The sequence below is a fragment of the Sylvia atricapilla genome, chromosome 13 (assembly GCF_009819655.1).
Source record: "Sylvia atricapilla isolate bSylAtr1 chromosome 13, bSylAtr1.pri, whole genome shotgun sequence".
Classification (NCBI taxonomy): domain Eukaryota; kingdom Metazoa; phylum Chordata; class Aves; order Passeriformes; family Sylviidae; genus Sylvia; species Sylvia atricapilla.
Window position 1 is genome coordinate 1,374,279 of NC_089152.1, and position 20,569 is coordinate 1,394,847.

General features: G+C 44.1%; 1 protein-coding gene across 1 annotated transcript in view; it reads right to left on the minus strand.

Annotated features, from left to right (window-relative positions):
• MAP2K5 (mitogen-activated protein kinase kinase 5) overlaps positions 1–20,569 on the minus strand; it is a 131,950-nt gene that overhangs the window by 39,029 nt on the left and 72,352 nt on the right. Inside the window, exon 17 of the mRNA XM_066328064.1 lies at positions 12,728–12,757. Within this exon, the coding sequence (XP_066184161.1) occupies positions 12,728–12,757 (30 nt within the window). The remainder of the gene's footprint in view (positions 1–12,727; positions 12,758–20,569) is intronic.

Genomic DNA, 20,569 nt, shown 5'->3' on the forward strand with positions numbered 1-20,569 from the left:
GTCATTTTCTATCCCCATTTCTTGCCTGGCCCCTTCCATTCCACACTGCCCCTCTCCTGGTGCTGGGATGATGAAGGCTGTGAGCTCCCAGCAGCTTTGGAAGCTCTTTGCCCAGCCCCAGGCAGGGGCAGGATCCTCCAGGAACACTCTTCCAGCAGTAAAATGGAACAGAGGGGAGGGGGAAGACCAGCACCAAGGAAATAGCTGGTGTTCTACACCTCAAACCTCAAGTTCTTGAGTATAATTCTGTTTTTTTTCCAAGGAGGGAAATACAATAAAATAAATAGGCAGAAGCAGCCCATTATATTTTTTAATGGTCAATCTCCATCTATTACAATCCAAAAGAATAAATCTGCTGGTTTTGCTAATAAGCAAAATATTCCGTGGCCATAAAACCTTTTTTTTTTTTTTTTTTCCCTCCCTCTACTTCACTTCCAGATGTTAAATGACAAAATAGACCGAGCTTATTCAATAGGGATGATTTGGAGCTTCTTTACATTAGAGCACAGGAACAGTTTCTATCCAAACAGATCATCAGTCACATTTCCTTCCTGGAAAAAAAAAAATCGCTCTTGTCAGGGAAAGGAACGGAGGTGGGGTCACACGGAGCGGCCCCAACACGGGGATGATTACATCCAATTCCAGGGCAAGATTTAAAATATCATTTCTAATAAAAGCACTCAGCCTTCCTAATGAAAAATCAAGCCACACAAATCCAAGTGTTAGGGAATTCTCCCCGTGACACCGGAGGCTCCTCCGGAGCCCGGCCCAGCCGTGGCCCTGGCTCCCACACACGTCGTTACCAGCCTTTATTACACAATTCTGATGGCAACAAATTATTTGGAGATCATCTTCATAAATTTTGCATTAAGGTAGCTGGTGCCGCTACCTGGAATTGATTCAAACCGCTTAAGACACTCAATTACTTTTTAACACTGTTACCCCGTGTAACGACGTCGCCGCCGCTTCCCCCTCGCATCTGATGATGCAACATCATTGTAATTGATTCATTTTCTCAATTAAATAAAGCTCCTGTGCTCTCTCCTCTCCGCAATGCCACCGAGACTCCCCCAGTTAGATGGATTACCTCTTCTCCCTGCCTGGGATAAATCGCTGCTGAGGCTCTGCTCCTCCTCCCTTCCCTCCAACACAAAGCTGCAGCCGTATTTTTCAACTCGGGAGCAGGGGCTGAACTTTGCTGTATTTATATTAGACAGATTTTTCACTGCTAAAACCACGGTGTTTACCTTTTTTCCCAGCTCTCAATTCTTGGGGCAGCTTCAAAGACCATAAACCAAAGCCAAGGAGCGCCGACAACTTTACGGCCGGGGGCTTCTCCTCCTGCCCACAGTTCAGGGAGAAGAGGAGCAGCAGCTTTAACTGAGCATTAACAACTGTTTTAAAATAAAATGTGCCCTCGTTTTTTTGCCTCAGCCCCTCCCGTGATGCCGAGGTTTTGTGCCTTACTGGGAGATAAGAGGTTTGCAGAGGCAGGTTCCTCTGGAGGGATCCCAGGGCGGAGGTTGAAGCTCAAAAGCTGTAAAAGTTGGGGTGTTCCTCCCCTTAAAAAACTTGTGAGGAGATCGTGGTGTTTGCCAGGAAGAATTTTCAACAGTGAAATGTGAAACAGTGACACGAGAAACCCCGGAGTGAAAGGAAGACAATGATAATAATAATAAAAAAGAAAAGCAGGAGACGTTTTGGGAGTGTGAAGGAACCATTTGATGAGTTGGTGGAACATCCCGTGTCCAGCTCTGGGACCACCCAGCTCCAGGAGGTCATGGAGCTGCTGGGGCAATTCCAGAGGATCCATGGAGCTGCTCCCAGGGCTGGGATTCCTCTGGAGCCCCTCTGGGAGAACTGGGAATGTTCACCTGGAGAGGAGAAGGATCCAGGGAATCCTCAGAGCTCCTTCCAGGGGCTAAAGGGGCTCCAGGAGAGCTGGAGAGGGACTGGGGACAAGGGACAGGACACAGGGAATGGCTTCAGAGTGGAAAAGGGGAGGTTTAGATGGATATTGGGAAGGAATTCCTGCCTGGGAGGGTGATGAGGGGCTGGGCTGGAATTCCCAGAGGCTGCCCCTGGATCCCTGGAATGTCCAAGGCCAGGCTGGACAGGGCTCGGAGCAGCCTGAAATGGTGGAAGGGGTTAAAAACTTTAAAGCTGAACTTTCAGATCCTTTCCCAACCAAACCATTCCAAGACCCCAGGACCATTATTCCCCCTCAGCAGAGTCACTTTCAGCCTCTCAGCACCAAGACTCTCCCTGAGCCACCCCAGAACCTCTCTGAGCCCTGCCCATCAGCAGCTCCTCCTGCCCAGGAGCTTTTCCAGCCTTCCCAAAAGTATCTGCAACAGTCTGAGTCTGCAGAATTCGCTCTGCTGCCTGGTGTTTTTGAACCTGCACTGCATTTTCTGTGGGTTTACCTGCTGCATGTGACAGGGTATGATGTGCAGAAATGGCATAAATGATGAATAAACCTCATTTAATAAACTCATCATCAGTATTTCTGGAATACCAGTGGAATCTAGACAAGCCACCCCATAAAAGACAATCTCCAAAAGAGCTTTTTTGTTTGTTTGGGTTTTTTTTTTTTAACTCCCCCCTCAAGGTTGGTTAAAAAAAAAAGCCAAAGTTTGTCTCCTGCTCCATCTCCTATTTAATGAATGCCTCTGGTTATAAAAAGGCAACTTCTGCTGGACCACGAGGTTATTCCTCTGTCTCCATGGAGATCCTGGGGCTGGGAAGGGGCTGAGGAGACCTCTCCCATCCCTCTCCCATCCCTCTCCCATCCCAGGCACCAGCACAATCAAGGAAACTCAAATGAATCCACCCCGGGTAACTTGGAGGAGTCACCAGCTCCAGCTTTAATTTTCCCTTTTACTCCCTGGAATTAGGACTTGCCCTGGAGCTCTTGTTTGAGAGATTTGCGGGTGACCCAGGGTTAGATCTTCCCATCGCAGTTAACAAATTTTCTCTTTACATATATACTGCTTTTCAAGCTCCTGGTAGTTGGGTTTTTTTTTTTTTTTTCTTTAATAGAAAAACCCATCTACCAACAAATCATACAGTTATGATTTTTAAGGGAGGCTTCACACGGCAGCATTTATTTTCCCGTGGATTTTAAAAGTAGATGGAAGTTATTTTTCATCTGTACAAATGAGGGTTGAGTTTTAGGAGCAAAAAACTAATGTTGTGTCCTACTGACAAAAGCTTTATCTGTGCCTTGATATAAAAGGTAAAGGAATATCTGAATATTCTGGTTTCCATGGGGGGGCTTCTCCACAATTCCTGTGGAATTAAAGGATGGTCTTCAGATATAATTTACAATTTCTTGCAGAATTGCAATTGCTGACACTTCTGCAAGAAGTCAAAGCACCAAAGCAGTGAGAACGACCCCCCTAATTTGTTCCTGATACTCTAAACACCCTTCTCCATCCCCATCTGGGGATTTTGCAAATGGCAAACTTCAATCACTGTCACAAAACATTAAAAAAAAAATTATTTCGAAATAAAGAAAAAAAAATAGACGATTCACAACAACCTTAATATTAAATATATTCTTACAATTATATTATGCTGCTTTTCCCCGAGGTCTCCAAACAAATTTATATAAAGAGATTATTTCATCCACCATTGAACTGCAGCCACTTCTGTGAGAAATCTCTTTACCAGAGTTTAGAAACACAATTCAACAACGTGGGCACGGAAAGCTCCACACTGCTGGAAGGATTGTGGTGACAATAACTCCTCCCAGGTGTAAATTCCACACCAGAGCAGGACCAGAACACCCTGACAACAAATCCCTTGGTCAGCAGGAGGAGGGACAAGGAAAAAAAAAAAAAAATACAAACACCCAAATTTAGCAAATTGCTGTTGAAAATCTTGGAATGATTTAAGTTGGAAAAGATCATCACTGAGTCCAACCATCATCACCCCAAAGCATGTCTGAAGGTTCCCAGCACCACAAAAAGTGGGTGAGGAGAACAAAGAATGGTCAAAGAGGCACCAGATAAAGAATTGGGGTTTGTCCCACCTGGATCTTGCTTTGGGTCACCCAAATGACAACAGAGAGGAACTTTTTGGACAACGTGGAAGAGGGGAAATGAGCACAACTAAGCAAGAAGAAAATCATGGAATCCTCTGAGGGATCCAACAAAGTCCAAATCCCCCAAAACCCCCCCAAACACCGTGGTGGGATCTCCAGGAAGGACAGGCTGAACCACTGGAGGTGATCCCTGGGTCTCAACCTGGGCATTCCCAGGGAGCTGTGGGAACATCCAGGAGAACCCAAACACTCAGAAATCCCACGAGGAGACCAAAAGAACTGGGATCTGCAGCTTGGAAACAGAGCAAGGTTCATCACAACCACCACCCCTCATCCATCCATGCACTCTGTTCATTCCTCACACCCTGCAGCACAAAAAACCCTGCCAGGAATAAAGCAGAGGGACAAATCTGAGGAGCTGAGAGCCTCCAGCAGGGTTGAAGAGCAGCAGATGAATTTCCATCAGGATTGTCCCTGCTCCTGAGGACACCCCTGCACTAAGTCCCTTTTGGCTCAGAAATAAACAGGTAAAATGTTGATTGATGAAATCTTTCACTTCTTGAGCCATCTTAAAAAAAAAAAAATTTAAAAAATTGGATTTTTATCTGAGGAGCTGCAAAATCAGCTGTGATCACTGCAGATGTCGCAGTCCCAGGGAGAGCTGGAAGGGAGCAACCCAGAGGAACAGAGATTTGGGTTCATGAGGGGAGTTTTGCACCACCACCTTCTCCTGTGTCACTGCCCTCGGAGGGTTGTGCTGCACTCTCAGGAATCCACCCCAAATTTCCATGGGATTGGCAGAAGAACGGAGGCTTTGGAGATGAGGGAAACACCTCCCCAGACCTCAAAACGATTCACTCCTCACCTGGGGCTGGAGGTGCTGAGATGACCCCACTCCTGTGGAGGACATTCCTCGTGCTCTGGCACAGCCCAGACACTGGGATGGCTGTGCCCTTCTCCAGAGGAGCCCCACAAACCCTGAGGAGCAGCGACTGCTGAGAACCACAGCTCCAGACTGAGCCCTGCCCAGGGAACAGAGCCCTGGGCTTGTCTCTGGTCATCTCCAGCTCCTGGGAGGACCCTGCTCCTCCTCTGGCCGGCAGAACCTGTTCTGAGTGCTGCTCCAGGGGCCCTGGAATGTCCAAGGCCAGGCTGGAGCTCCCTGGGATGGGGGAAGATGTCCCTGCCCACGGCAGGGGGTGGAATGACACTGTTGGAGTCCAGGACATCCCCTTGGATGGCCTGGGACCTGAGGAAAGGAGTTTGAGCCCTGGACAGCGGGGTGTGGAGACGGTCCAGGGGGCTCAGAGACCTTGGCACAGAGCCCAGGGAGACACCGGGTTTGATTTTAATCCATGGGAAAAGCTTCCAACATTGCAGAAGTAATTACAAACTTCCAGGATGTGAAAATTGTAGTCTAGCACAGTAGATGATGCAGAATTTAATAGTTTTAGGGTTTATAGAATAGAAGTAAATGGGGACAAGATGGTGGAATTTGGGTGGTACCTTATATACTTCTCCTTCTTCCTCGTCCTCCAGTTTTTGGGGTGGTGATGGCACAAAGTAGTTAGAGTGGATTGGACCGAAGTAGAAATGTCACTTCTGGTGTGGGCACTGGGCATTGGCACAAAATAGTAAATAACTAGTACGTAATAATCTGTATAAATGTTAGGGAACATCCCACCTGGGGGGCAGTCCCCTCGTGTCCCAGCTGCTGTCCAGACCTCGGCTGGGAGCAGAGAAAATTCTGAGATACCAAATAATAAACACCACGAGAAACCTGAAAACAGACCTTGAGGACTCTGCTTTCTTACACGGACGCGACTCGGGGCTTTTTAGAGGGCTTGACTTTAAAGTCCTCGACTTTAAACCACCTAAAGCTCGGGTGAGGAAACCCCCCGACATGACACCATTTGAAGGTTCCTTCCAAACCCAAAGCTGTCTTTGACGGTGATAAAATTCCAGTCAATCCAATATTCCCTGATGGGTCTCCAACCCCAAGGTTCTGCAGCCTCCCTGCCCAAGGGAAACTCCAGTCCCAGGTTTAAGGTCCCGTTCAGACAAATCCTCCACTGGCAGCAGCGTGAACTGGGACAGGAGCTTCCTTCCTCCAGGGACATCTCCCATCGACCCAACTCGTGCTGGAGATCCTCCTAAAGCTGCAAAAACATCTCGTTTTTGGGCATTTCAGGATTTCCTGGGAAGCTGGGATGGTTGGGGTGGGAGAGGACCTTGAAGCCCATCTCGTTTCCCCACGAGGCAGAAGAAATCCTGGACCAAATCAGAGTGATCCAGCCCTGCTCCCTCAGACTGCCTGGAATTCTTAGGATTGGAGATTGAAAAACCCCACACCATCCTTTCAAGATCCCAAGCCAATAAGCCATTGTTAAAACATCCTAAGATCCTATTAAAACTTGTTATAAAATCCTTATATTAAAACTTGCTATAAAATTTTACTGGTTACCTCCATTTCCACACACGGCCGTGTTACTTAAACATCAATTTTACATTAAAAAAAAAAAATCAGGAAGGTTAAGATAAATAAAAAGAATTTTTTCTTCTTATATTTCAGATTCCTAACAGATCCATTGAAAAAAATTTCTAAAATCTCTCCATTTTTCAAACACGAAAGCACCTCTGGAAAAAAACAAATTAAATTCAAATTTTACAGCAAGTTTCGAACAGGCAAATCAAATTCAAGTTCAAACTTATTTCTGGCTATGGAGAGAAAAAAAAAATAAATCAAGCAAAAAAGTATCTGAAGTAAATTATCAGGAATGATCTATGTGCAACCTAAGCTAAGAAATTAGGAAGAGTTTAAAACAATAGCAGATGACTTCAAATATTGCCAGTGATTTCTGGAATATATTATAAAAGCCGAAAAGATTTGCAGAAATCGATCATATTTAAGATATTACCCAACAATTTCATTCACTCCTTTGGCATTAGCATTTGAACAGTGTTTAATGTCTTTTAAATGGTTCCATGTAATGATAGATCTGGAAGACAAAACATCCCTTCCCTTACCAGGAAACACGCTGTAAAACAACCCTCAATTTATCCTCCCCAAAGAAATGAATGCTTAAAGGATGCTTCTGCCAATGGGGAAAAAAAAAAAAAAAAAAACAACACGAAAATGGGTTATTTCACATCCCCAACTTTAACTAATTTTTTTTTTTTCCTCCCCCTTTTGACAAGCTGCTTCCAATTGAAATGAAACCAGGCCGGGTTTGGTCAATAGTATGGATCGCAGAGAACAAAAAGAACCTCAGACCGTGCTAATGCAGGGAGCAGAAAGCAGCAACTTCATTTTCAAGCCAGGCAATTATTTAACCAACTAAGATACAGCAAATAAATCCGGTTTTCCGTGGAGAAGGTGACACGGGAGCTCTCAGACCCAGAATTTAAATCTCACTCGCAGAAATCGCGGCGAGGGCAGAATTTGCCGAGGAGAGAAAAAAATAAAAAAACCCCAAAGGGAGAAAAATGAAATCCTGCGAAACCCCGCTCAGCTTTGGGCTCAGAAAGAAAAGAATCCCAGTAAGAATTATGAGAAGAAGAATAATTTTAGAAAGGGCTGTCCTGCTGCAGGAAGGAGCCCCATTGTCCCCAGTCCCCCCGGAGCAGCAGCCCGGAATGTTCCGCATTGTCTCTCCGAGGCTTTTCAAACGCTGCCAATCTGGGAAAAAAAGTACAAACCTTTCCCCTGCCAGGAGGAGCAAAAAGCTGGTTTGTTTTTCACGGAGGGTGGGTTGTTTTATTTCATTTTTATTTTTATTTTTATTTTTTTCCCCCTCCTTTCTGTGATGTTTTCTCAGGTCCGCAGCCAGCGCTTTTTCCTGGGCTGTGAAATTCCCCCTTATTCACTTCTGCTCTGGGATTTCTCTTTCCTTAAGACCACGAATATTGTCATCATTTTGTTGGACTACCAGCTCTGACAGCCTTGTCTCTCTCACTTTGAGCGCTGGGAAAAAGCTGAGAGGGGAAAAAAAAAAAAAACCAAACCAAAAAAACCCCCCAAAAATCATGGGTAAAATCCAACTATGACTAAATTCTTCCCTTAATTTTTATTCCCTTTATTTCTCCTGCTGCACAAATAAACTTTGTAATATATATATAAAAAAAAAGAGCCTTAAATTAAGGTCTCTTGCTCCCCACTGCATTTTTGAAGTAAGTTATTTGAATCCCTGGCTGATCTATTTTTACAAACACCATCTCCCGCGTCCATCATCCCTCCTGTCTTTTTGATCTCTTTTTTTCCCCCTACTTATCATGTTCTTTATTTGAAACAGATTTTTAACAGATAATCTCCGCCGTTATAACAATATCTTGCTCGCATTTTATTCAAATAATTCTTAAGAACAGCTTAAAAAGCCGTTTGGAATAACATCAAGCTCTCCATCAATCACCCAGCAAAAAAATTCCGCTGGCGGTTGTATAAACATCAGATCAACTCCGACGTCTTCAAGGATTTCAGAGCAAACCATAAAAAACTCCATTAACTTCTGACAAAGAATGCAAATTAATCACAACATGGGGTGAAATGAAATTAAAGGCTCTTTTCTAATCAATGACAAGGCAGGATGAAATATTTGGTGCCGGGATGCTCCTGGTTTGGGGTGTTTTTTATTATTTTTATTTATTTTAAATTTTATTTTCTCCTTTTTTTTTTTTTCCCCCCCCTCCTGTATGGAAAAAAGGAGGATTCACCCCTGGGGGTGGCTCTTTAGCCCTCCCCATCCCTACAGAGATCTGCTCACAAGTCCTCCCAGCTCCACAAAACACACTAATCATCCGAATCTCAGGTGCATCCAATTTGTTATTCACACTCTCTCGGTGCCAAGGAAAAAAAAAATGAAAAAAAAAATAAAATAAATAATAATAATAATAATAAAAAAAAAAAAAAAACCCCAAGCCTGGCGTAGACAGATGCAGCAGGAACCTTAAATGACAGTTTTGGCCTCCGGAAGTGCGATCGCTACAGCAAAATCTAGTACAGCCTCCAGGTGAAATGTCTGGAGCTCCATATGGAGCAGGGAAAATTAACAACAAGATGAAAATCGCTGTAGCAGCGGGGAGTCGGAATTTAACACCAAAAAAAAAAAAGAAAAAAAAAAAAAAGAGGGAAAGGAGGAAAAAAAATTTAAAAAAAAGGGAATTTTTTTTTTTTTCCTAAAGATGAGGCAAGAGAAGTAATAAATTAATGGGGTGTGAAAACATTCAAAGCTTTACAATACCAGGGGCAGTATTTGCTCAGATTTGGGGGGGCAGCAGCAGGAGCATGGGGTGGGAGAATGAGGGATGGGAAATTTTTTTGGTGCTTTTTCTTTTAAAAAAAAAAAAAATTAAAAAAAAAACATCAGGTCATTTTTATCTAATCGATTAAGAGATGGCCGGGATTGTATTTTTCTGAATGTAAAAGTCTCTTAAATACAGTGGTGGTGGTCCTGCAGCTGAGTGCCAAAGGAACATTTCCCTAATGGATGTGCTGCCCTTTGAACACTCAGCTTTGTAGAAAGTTTCCCTACACAAGCTGAGAATGTTTAAAATTCTTTTATTTCTCCTAAATTGCATTATCATTAAACAAACCCTTGCCCCCGTCGTGGTTTTATTCTGAGGCTGAACCTCCGGGATTCCCTGGAAGGTTTGTTGGGATTTTTGTGGTTCCAACCTCAAATTTAATTAGATATTCGAGGTGCCGTGGCCTTTTTTGGGGTATCTGAGCCTCTTTTTTGGGGGTCAATCAAAATCATGTAAATTGAGGTGAAACTTTTAAAGGGAAAATTTAAAACTTATTTTCCTTGCGTGTCTTCCTCAGATCCCTGAAAAACTGGGTGGGTTATGGACCAGCACCCTTGGAAAAGGGGTTTCCTTTCTTTTTTTTTTTTAATATTGATGTACAAAATAAGTTTATTCAGGAGTATTTGGGAGCACAGGCACCATTCTTATTAATTATTAGAGTCGTGCAAAGAAATCCAGGGTGAATTTGCCCTTAAACCCTTTGGTTTGTGCCCGTGGAAAATCCTCCAGCATCGCTCCCTCCTGCCTCCAAAGGGACTTCTGCATCTCACAAAAACACATCCCACGACCACGAGAGGAAAACCAACACCAAAACAACGAAATGCACCAAAAATTCAGATTTTTAACTCAGTTTTCAGGCTGAAGTGCAAAGTTTTTGGAGTGGAAATGGCGGTTCTGAGCATCACTGTTTGTTATTTCCCTGCTCAGATCGTTCCTTTTTGCTGTTAGATGCTGATTATGAGGATTATATTCTGTATGTTGGGACAAAAAAAAAATAAAAATTGGAGTTCATAATTACATATTAACTCTAAACACAGCCATAAGGAACTTTACTGACACAGCAGTTGCTCACGTGCTTAAGTGCTTTCAAAATAAGACTTAATTGTAAAGATTAAATGACGATTAATAAATCAGCAAAATAAACGCTGATCAGATAAATACTTATAAAAGACGTGGGGGATGAGAAGGGGGAAGTCCTGCCATTAAAACACCAGAATAAAAATGAAATAATCATCCTTTGGTTTCCCAGGATGTCCTGAATTTCCACGCTGCAGTGATTCCCCCCCTATAAATCTTCTTCATTTAAACTGAATTTTACACACGCCATTTGTCTGTGTCTCAAAAATAAAGAAAGGAGAAAAAAAAAATGTTTTTGTGCAGCTGCAGCTGGAGACAAACATCCATTGAGAGGAAATTTCAGGTGTTGTCTCACCCACGTGGCCACACTCTCCATTTCCACAGGGAAGCGACTTCGAGGTTTTTAGGGATAAATTGGGAAGCACACACGTGATTAACTTCATTCCCTGAATAACCCCTCTGAAGTGAGGAGGAATGAACTCAAGGAATGAGCAGGATCAGGCCCTCTCTAAGAAAATAAAGAGATTTAAAAAAAAAAAAACCCCGAATTCATTATCCCCCTAATCAAAGAAGGTTTCTAAGGGGTTCTCCTCTGCCCAGCGCACGCCTCAAAATACATAAATCCACATAAAACCCCCTCTGAAAAGCAGCTGCTTGAAAAGCTTAATAGCCACATTTTAAAGTTTCACCTCCTCGGCTGTTTTGCATTAAAAAATATATACAATTTCATGGGCTGCTGCCTTGCCAAATATTCTTTTACAAACCCGATCCGCTTTTTAATTAGAACAGCAAAAAAAACCATCCTTAAACTTGGCCATCGTGGTTCTCTCCCAGCTCAGGGAGACAATTTTGCCTGGAACCACGTGGAATGTCCACGTTCCAACCTCCCTGCCCTGTGCTCTGACAGGTCCATGAGGTTTATTTCAAATAAATACATAAAATTTATTTCAAACCCCTCATTGCTTTGGGTTTTAGGCGACCGCCGAGACCCGCACTTCCAACACAAGAGTTTCTTTTCCAATCCTCTCCTCCAAACCCACATTTAAAATCCCAGATAAAAATATTCCAAGCCTATTCTGTTCGTGGTGTCAGCCAACATTTTGCAGAGGAAAACAAAACAACAACAACAAAAGTGAAAAAAATCAGAATATTTCCAGCCAGGCAAAACCTTCGCAAGTCCGTAAAAGTGTCAGGAGAATTTGCTTAGAACAGCTTCTAAAAATGGGAGAGGGAATGAGTCCCAGCCTATTATTCAATAACCATGTTTGTGAGGCATCTGCATAATCTAACCATGCATAAATTAGTATGTGTATTACAACAGTTATTTGCATAATAATAGCAAGTTAATAGATGCTTAAAGAGCACAGACCAACACCACCTTTAAATCAGACATGCCTCCAGGCACTGCTGGAGCTGTAGAGACCAAGATGCAGAGAACAGTCTTCATAAAACATATGAAAACATTAAAAAAAAAAAAAACAAACCCACATTCAAATAATTCATTTTAGTCCCTGGACACTTCACTTTTTTTTTTTTTTTTTTCTTTTTCCTCCCTCTCCCCCGGAAAGAATAATTGGAGGAACTGCTGAACAGTTTGTTCCTGTGAATTCTAACATCCATCTCGAGATGAGAATTTCAAGCAATCGTCAGAGGCCAGTTCTGGGTTTGTTTTGTTCAGGGTTTCGTGGGGTTTTTCAGTGTCAAAAAGTCAAATATTCCGTGGTGATGCAGAGCTCAGCATCCAGCCAACCACTGCCACTAGAGATGGAAAGAGTTTTACCAGCAGCTTCAGGTGGAAACTTCGAAAATACCAGGATTTATTTACATTTAATACTAATATTAGGTGCTCTTAAAAGGAAGAATCTGAAGCTGCTTTAAGTATTGCATTCACATTTTGTTTTTTGTGGAGATTACAGAAAATCGTACCATTATTCCAAATTGGAATTAAAAATTGAATTAGAAGAAAAGGAGCAGACACACCTTTCTGCTTCCTTAAAAAAAAATGTTGTGAAGTCTGGATTATTTTTTAATCTACCAACAAAAATAATCCCATCATCATAATTTTCATTGTCTTCACTGAAAGAAAATGTAGAGTTTAAAGAAGAGCAAAAAGAAGGGGGGGAGGCCAAAAAAAAAAAAAAAATCAATAGAGACTTCTAAATGACTCCTTCCAGCTCCCACTTTTCAATTTAACAGGACAGATTTATTTGTATGTGGCTCAAATGTTCACGATTGCTCTCTGCACCTTCATACATAGGAATGAATGTCACAGTGGCAAACAGCAGTAATGAACAATCTTACCTGAGGATATGGAAACCTCCCAAGAGCAAGCTGGGAAAGGAAATAATATTTGTCTAGTTATAGAGATTTGCATGGAGGGCACATTTCCTTCAAGAGAGAAAAAGCTTCTCAACTCTCACCATGGCAGGAATTGGGGGAATGGCAACAAAAAAAAAAAAAAAAAAAAAAAAAAAAAAAAAAAAAAAAAAAAAAAAAAAGGGATTCTAAAACACAAAGAGCTGTATTTAGAATGGGTCCTTCATAACCATCAACTCTTGTTTTTCTTGGGATTTCCCAGAAAATTTCTCCTTTTGTCTCCCTCAGTGCCAAGTTTTTGCCAGTTTGGTGCCCAAATTTGGGCACATTTCCCTCAAGAGAGAAAAGCTCTCAACTCTCCTGACTGAAGAACTGGGGAAATGGCAAAAAAGGGATTCTAAACCACAAAGAGCTGTGTTTAGAATGGGTCCTTCATAACCATCACCTCTCGTTTTCCCCAAAATTTCTGGGTTTCTCCAGAAAATTTCTCCTTTTGTCTCCCTCAATGCCAAGTTTTTGCCAGTTTGGTGCCCAAATTTGGGCACATTTCCCTCAAGAGAGAAAAGTTCTCCATTCTCACCATTGTGGAAATGGGGAAAAGGCAAAAAAGGGATTCCAAACCACAAAGAGCTGTATTTAGAATGGGTCCCTCACAACCACCACCCCTCGTTTTTCCTGGGATTTCCCAGAAAATGTCTCCTTTTGTCTCCCTCAGTGCCAATATTTGGTGCCCAAATTTGGGCACATTTCCCTCAAGAGAGAAAAGTTCTCCATTCTCACCATTGTGGAAATGGGGAAATGGCCAAGAAGGGATTCCAAACCACAAAGAGCTGTATTTAGAATGGGTCCCTCACAACCATCACCTCTCGTTTTTCCTGGGATTTCCCAGAAAATTTCTCCTTTTTTCTCCCTCAGTGTCAACATTTGCTGCCCAAATTTGGGCACATTTCCCTCAAGAAGGAAAAATTCTCAACTCTCCTGACTGAAGAACTGGAAAAAATGGCAAAGAAGGGATTCCAAAGCACAGGGAGCTGTATTTAGAGGGGGTCCCTGACAAACCACCACCCCTCCAGGATTTCTGCGTTTCTCCAGTGACACCATTTGATGGCCAAGGCGCCCAGGAGTGGAATTGAAACCAGTTCAGCCTCAGGAGGGAGGCCAAGGCACTGCCCTTCGCTGATAATTAGCTGTGATGAGCAGGCAGCTCTCAACTCCCCGAGTCCTGCCTTTTAACTGGCTCAGGGTAAAAACTGGGTTACAGAGCTGAGCTTGGTGTGTCCCTGCTGGTGACAAACCTGAGTGGGATGAGAGAGCCCACGGAGAAACCTCATCCTCCCTCCAGATCCCCTTTTTCCAGGATATCTGACTGCCTTTGCTGCCCCTGCTGTTTTATAAGTCAATTCAGGCATTACAGAGTAGTCTCCAAATCAAGGTTTTTACGGATGTTGTCTAAAAATATTCTATTAGCCGTAACCGATAAATGTTCCAAGAGAAATTTTCTGCACCAGGCAGGTTCTCCCACTCGGGGGGAAACCTGGGAAACAATTCCAGCAGAACACAGCCATGTGGAGTTAATCTGTTGACTCTCCAGTGAAGTTTTCAGGGTTAGAATCATGGAATATTTTAGAAAAGCCCTCTCAGACCATGGAATCCAACACCACCAGCACCTCAAGGCCACCACTGACCACGTCCCCAAGTGCCACATGCACAGAGCTGCTCAATCCCTGCAGGAATGTCAGTCCACCAGCTGTGCCAGTGCTTGATAACCCTCTCCATGACGAAATTTTCCCTGATAAATGAACTAAACTTCCTCTGGCACACCCTGAGCTGACCCAGAGCAGCTTTACTCTGTCCTCCTGGCTGTGTCACACCAGAGCTTCCCCACACTCCACTCCACCTCTGAGCATCCTCCTGCCGCCAGCTCCAGAGAGGAAAACCTAGGAGATGGATAAACTCCTTTTATTCCCACCAAACGGAATGTGTCCTGAGCCAAGAGCAGTGCCGAGGGCTCCGTGTCACCCAGGCCAAGGGACAAACCCCGGAGCAGGGCAAAGGCACTCCCAGCACTGACACCTGAGCCCTGACCTGGCCAGATTGCAGCTGCCCCAGGTGAAATTTCAGCCTGCTGGCAGCCCAGACCTCTCCTGAGGACAGCACACAGACCTGCAGTGAGGTGGGGAGGGAGCACCAGGCACCCCTGAGCCTCAGCAGCTCGGGAAGGAGGCAGAACTGGGGCTCTCCCTGCAATTCCAGCTGCTCTCCCTGCAATTCCAGCTGCTCTCCAACCCCAGCAGAGTGCAGCCTTTGGCCTGGGAAAGCAAAAGCACAGAACTTCTGCCAGATCCACAAACCCAGAGCAGGGCCCAGTGAGAGAGAGATGAAACCATTTCTCTGGGGGGCTGCTGCTAAATGAAGCTTTCACAAGATTGACTTCAAAACTCTCGTCCAGAGTCAGCCCTGGAGCTGCTCCCGGGGCTGGAATTCCTCTGGAGCTGGGCTGGGAGAGCTGGGAATGGTCACCTGGAGAGGAGGAGGATCCAGGGAATCCTCAGAGCTCTTCCAGGCCCTAGAGGGGCTCCCGGAGAACTGGAGAGGGACAGGACCCAGGGAACGGCCTCAGAGTGGGAAAGGGGAGATTTGGGTGGGAATTTGGGCAGGAATTGTTCCCTAGGAGGGTGGGCAGCTCTGGCACAGGGTGCCCAGAGAAGCTGTGGCTGCCCCTGGATCCCTGGAATGCCCAAGGCCAGGCTGGAGGAGGCTTGGAGCAGCCTGGGATGGTGGAAGGTGTCCCTGCCCTGATGATTTTGAAGGTCCCTTCCACCCCAAAGCATCCCAGGAATTCCCTGATTGTTCCCACCTCAGGAAAGTCACTGGGCTCACTCCCATGGCCAATGTGATGCTCAGAATCAACCATTCAATGAAAATTCTGCCACAGAGTTAAACAAAAGACCCTTCATTTTCTGCTGTGGACCAGGGGCTACTAAAACAACCTTTACCACCTTCTTTCTCCTCTTTGGGGGAGCATCACCCTCCTGTCCCAGCCAGACATCCCAGCTCCTGAGGAGCTGTGCCAGCCTGGAAACAAACCCACAAACTCCCAGCAGTTCCCACTAAGTTCTGCCTTTTTCCCAGTGAAAAACCCCAGACAGAGCGAGCGGAGAATGATGGTCCTGTGCACAGAGCATCCTTCTGCTGCACCCTTCCTTTCCTTCTGGAAATAATATCATTCCCAACAAGGCAAACAGTGATGACCCCAAACAAAGCATTTCCACTCCCACTGACCACTCCAGGCTCCAGCAGGGCCTCTGAGGCACCAGAATGATTGAGGAGAGAGCCAAATGTAAGTATGAGCACTGAAACACCCCAAAATGCACCAGCAACAAGTTCTTTTTGGGGCTGGTTATAAAAGAAACCGGTTCCCAGCGAAGCTGAGAGCTGCAAACACAGGGCCAGCTCCTGCAGTGCCACTTCTGCATCCCCTGCACCACCCCTGCATCCATCTGCTCACATTCCCTCCCCGCAAGATTGTCAAGGTATTATAAATTAAGAAACTTAGCAAAGAGTCTGTAATCTTCCCCCGAAATAGCCTGCAGATATGTCACTGTACTAAATGTGTTTCAGATTTAATGAAGCTTTAATGTCCTTTTTAATTTTGCCTGTTTCTGTATCACCAGGGGTCGAGCGAGGCAATCAGCACTCGAGAGGGTGGTTTGCTTTAAAACTAGGAAAAAACCTCATTTGCTTATGAGTTGCACTGTATTTTCTTAATTAAATTTACTAAGTAAAACGGTTTAAGTTCAGCCAACCAGTGACCTCTGGGTGTAGATTTAGATTTGTAAAAAGTGTCACAGTTAAAGGGAGATTAAAAAAAAAAAAACCAAAACAAAACAACAAAAGGCCAAACAACAAACAGATGAGATATTCACTAAAGGGAATTTCAAGTTATCATTTGTCTCAAGGAAGTCACAGAAACATGAGGAACAAGCCCAGTGCAGGAGGGAAAAACCAAAAACTACCGAATGAACAACACTCTGTCCAAAATTTCTCTGCATTTCAAAGATGAAACCCCTGGACTTGCAACTCTTTTAAGGTATTTTAACAAAAATAAAATATTTCAGTTGAAATTATTTGGGTTTGGGAACTGATCAGTGCTTTGTGTCTGGATATGGAGGAGGAAGTGACTGAAATTCAGGGAGCTGGTTCCCATTTCCCCAAGGATCCCTTCCTAATGGTTGGACTCGATGATCTTGAGCTCTTTTCCAACACAAGAACACAAAAACCCCTCATTTTCAAAAGCCCAGTGAATTGCAATGGCAGAATGGTGTGGAGACAAAAATAAGAAAGAGATCACTCAGCAGGAATTATGCCAGGAAAACCCTTTCTCACTCCATTTCACCTCGGAGCAGCCACATGGAGGAGATTTTTGGGGTGTGGTTTTTAAAAACAATTACTTTTTCATCCCTAGAAGCAGCCCAGGAGAGCAGAGAAAGCGGCTCAGGGAGGTTGTGTCCTGAGAAAAAGCCTTCCCCAAGGCCTGGGCAGAGGATGGATGGGTGAAATACACCATCAGATTCCAAACCAATACTGGGTAAACTGAGAAATAACCTCAGATGATGAAATAACAGGCACACAGGGTGTGTTTACACAAAAACTTTGATTAAAAAAACCCCCAAAATTCAAATTATTAAGTGTTGATTCAGGAAGAACTCCTAGACTAAGCACCACAAGTAGGGCTGGAAAGCAACTAAAACCTGTCTCCTCAAACACACTTAAATGAACCCCCCAAAAAATTCAAATCACTTGTTGAAACGATGCAATCTGCCATTTCAGAGCTGGAAAGGGAAATCCAGAAATCAACCCTTACAAATAAATCACTTCCTCAAACACATTCAAATGAACACCCAAAAAATTCAAATCACTTGTTGAAACAATCAGAGCTGGAAAGGGAAATCCAGAAATCAACCCCTGACAAATCACTTTCTCAAACACACTTAAATGAACCCCCAAAAATTCAAATCACTTGTTGAAACAATCAGAGCTGGAAAGGGAAATCCAGAAATCAACCCCTGACAAATCACTTCCTCCAGCTCACTGCTGCACGTTGTGAATAAAACGACAGCAGCAGCTCTGTCTGGATCCTCTTTGGAAAGTGGCTGAGGGAAGGAAGTTCAAAACATATTTTTAGGACACTCAGGCAATAAAGTTCCCCACTTAGATTACTGTCGCTGTTGTTGTGCAAGTTGTTTTTTAATTTACAGTTACACTTTTATTCTTAATTCAGGCCCATTCCATGTTCCTCAGCATAACTGCAAATTGAAAATAAGCGCCGGCAATATCGCCGGTGACGGAGCTGAAGGAGGACTTTATGGGCTGAAATGTTGGAGAATTTCTTCTTAATTACCTCGTGCACATTTTGCACAATTAAATTTCCATCCCAGGCTTTTGCGTTTCAGATTGTGCGCCGCCAGTTAAAGCCTCATTTTTCTGGGGGAAGCAGCAGCCGCTCTCCAACTTTCCAAAGCAGACTTAACTACTGGATAACACAAAAATTCCCCAGGTGGAATTTCATTCCAACACCAATTTGTGCATTCCCAGATAGATGGGCTTCAAATCACCTGAAACTCTGCGGGGTATGGACCTTAATAAATATTAAATACCTCAAAAAAACTACTCCAAGGTTTTTCTTCTCCTCCTAATATCAATTTCGCTCGTCCTCTTATTGCTGAGGGTTGGTTTTTTTTTTTTTTAAAAAAAAATAACATAAAAAATCCAAAAGGATATAACAGCAATTTAGCAAGAGTTAAAGTGCTTCTGAGGTTAAACTGCCAACAAAGAGGAAGGGAAACACAAAGCATCTTGAAGTAGGGTTTCAATTAAATGTGCAGGATTTACTAATGCAGGGCCCTGACCAAAAAAAAAAAAAAAAAAAAAAAAAGAGAAAAGAAAAAAAAAAAAAAAAAAAAAAGAGTTACAAATTAATTTAATCTTCTGCCTATAGTTTGCAGCTGCACTCCAAAGTGTCTGGGGCTTAAGAACAAAGCCTTGCAAGGCCTGGGAGTGAGGAAAGCTTCAATTTTTAATGTATAAGGCCATTAGCTGATAACTTGTGGAATCTGCGACCCCTGCGGAGGGGCAGGAGCGGCAACGGAGACGGATGAAGTGACAGATTTGTTGTTGGTGGCCAGGCCTGGGAGGGGGGAAGGTTATTACCACCACCAGAAAAACGCCCTAATAACCTTTGGGACATTCCTTGGCTTGAGCAGATGAGTTCCAGCTCCGTCTCGATGTTTTTTTTTTTTTTTAAAAAAAGATATTAAAAATCAAAGCTTAATTCGCCTTTAATTAAAGATAATTAGTTTCACTTTGACTTCTTTTAAATATGAACTACAGCAAAATGCACTGCCAGCTCAAGGCTGCAGACAATCAGGGTTAAATGGCACATTTCTGCCTGCTCACAAATCCTGGATATTACCAGGCTTTTTACTGCTGCAGCTTCAGAGGTGAGCTGGGGCTGGAAACGCCTTTTCCAGAGGGACAAAGGTGGGCCAGGGCTCTGCAGGGAAATTGTCAGGAGCAAAACCTCCACAAATGCTCCACGAGGGTTTGGTTTGATTCCTGGTTGGAGCACAGAGGCTTCCTGCTCGGTTTAAATTCAGTCTAACAAGGGAGAACTGGGTTCAATGTGGCTGTGCTGGTGGAAATGCAGCTCAGCTTCTGCTCCTCTCCATCTCTGCTGGAGCGAGGCTCCTCTGCCAGCACAGGAAACTCAGTCACGGGGAAAGGCAGGGAAACTTCCTCATCTTTCTGACTCTTCAAAAGCAGAAACCACTACAGAGGAAGAATAGGAAACAATACATCGAGTGATGGAATCTTGGTGGGAAAGGACCTTTTAAAGACGCTCTAATCCATCCCACCATGGGCAGGGACACCTTCCACCATCCCAGGCTGCTCCAAGCCCTGTCCAACCTGGCCTGGGACATTCCAAGGACTCAGGGACAGCCACAGCTTCTGTGCCAGGTTCTCTCCACCCTCACACACACACAAAACCACCACTAACATACCCTGTTACATACATTAAATAACCTGAAACACAAAACACACGTTCTGAACGCCCACAGCCGATGTCACCCTTTCATTGTCCCCTCAGCCTGGGGTGGAGAACCGGATTATTTATTTCCCTGCCCACGGCAGCCTAGGAGCAATTGCTGAGCAACAATGATCCATCGAGGTCTCAACCCGTGCAAACTGTACCTAAACTTCCACTTTATTGCAGCTTAGTTCACAATCTTCACCTAAGATAGGGTTACATCCCAGTGCAGCAGGCGGATAAATCATCCTGGAATATTACTCTGGCTAAGTTTAGCTGGGAGTGGAGCATATGTGCTTCCGAGTCACTGAAGCACAGGCCCATAAAATACACTAATTACTGGAAGTTCTGGTCACTGAGTGATTGATAGCGCTCTGCCAGGCAACTTCCCCGGCCTCCCCCAGCACACAGCAATTATTAATTCATGACCCAAGCCTCAGGCACTGCTCCTTTCCACTCCCAATCCCACCAGCAGCAGGCTGGACATGGTCTGTCCCCAGCCTTTGGTGGGTGATGGAGGTGGGAGAGGGATCACAGGGACCTGCTTGGAGAAACAACCCCCCAAAAAATAGCTCCAGGGAAAGGAATGATATAAATATAGGCCAGCTTTTCCTTCTTCTCTTTTCTTTCTTTTTTTTTTATTCTTTTTCCCCCTCAAGGAGGAGTTTGTGAAGTGCAGCATTCTGCAAGGAATGGCTGAGAGTCCATAAATGTTCCTGCAGGAGAAGGATCCAGGCTGC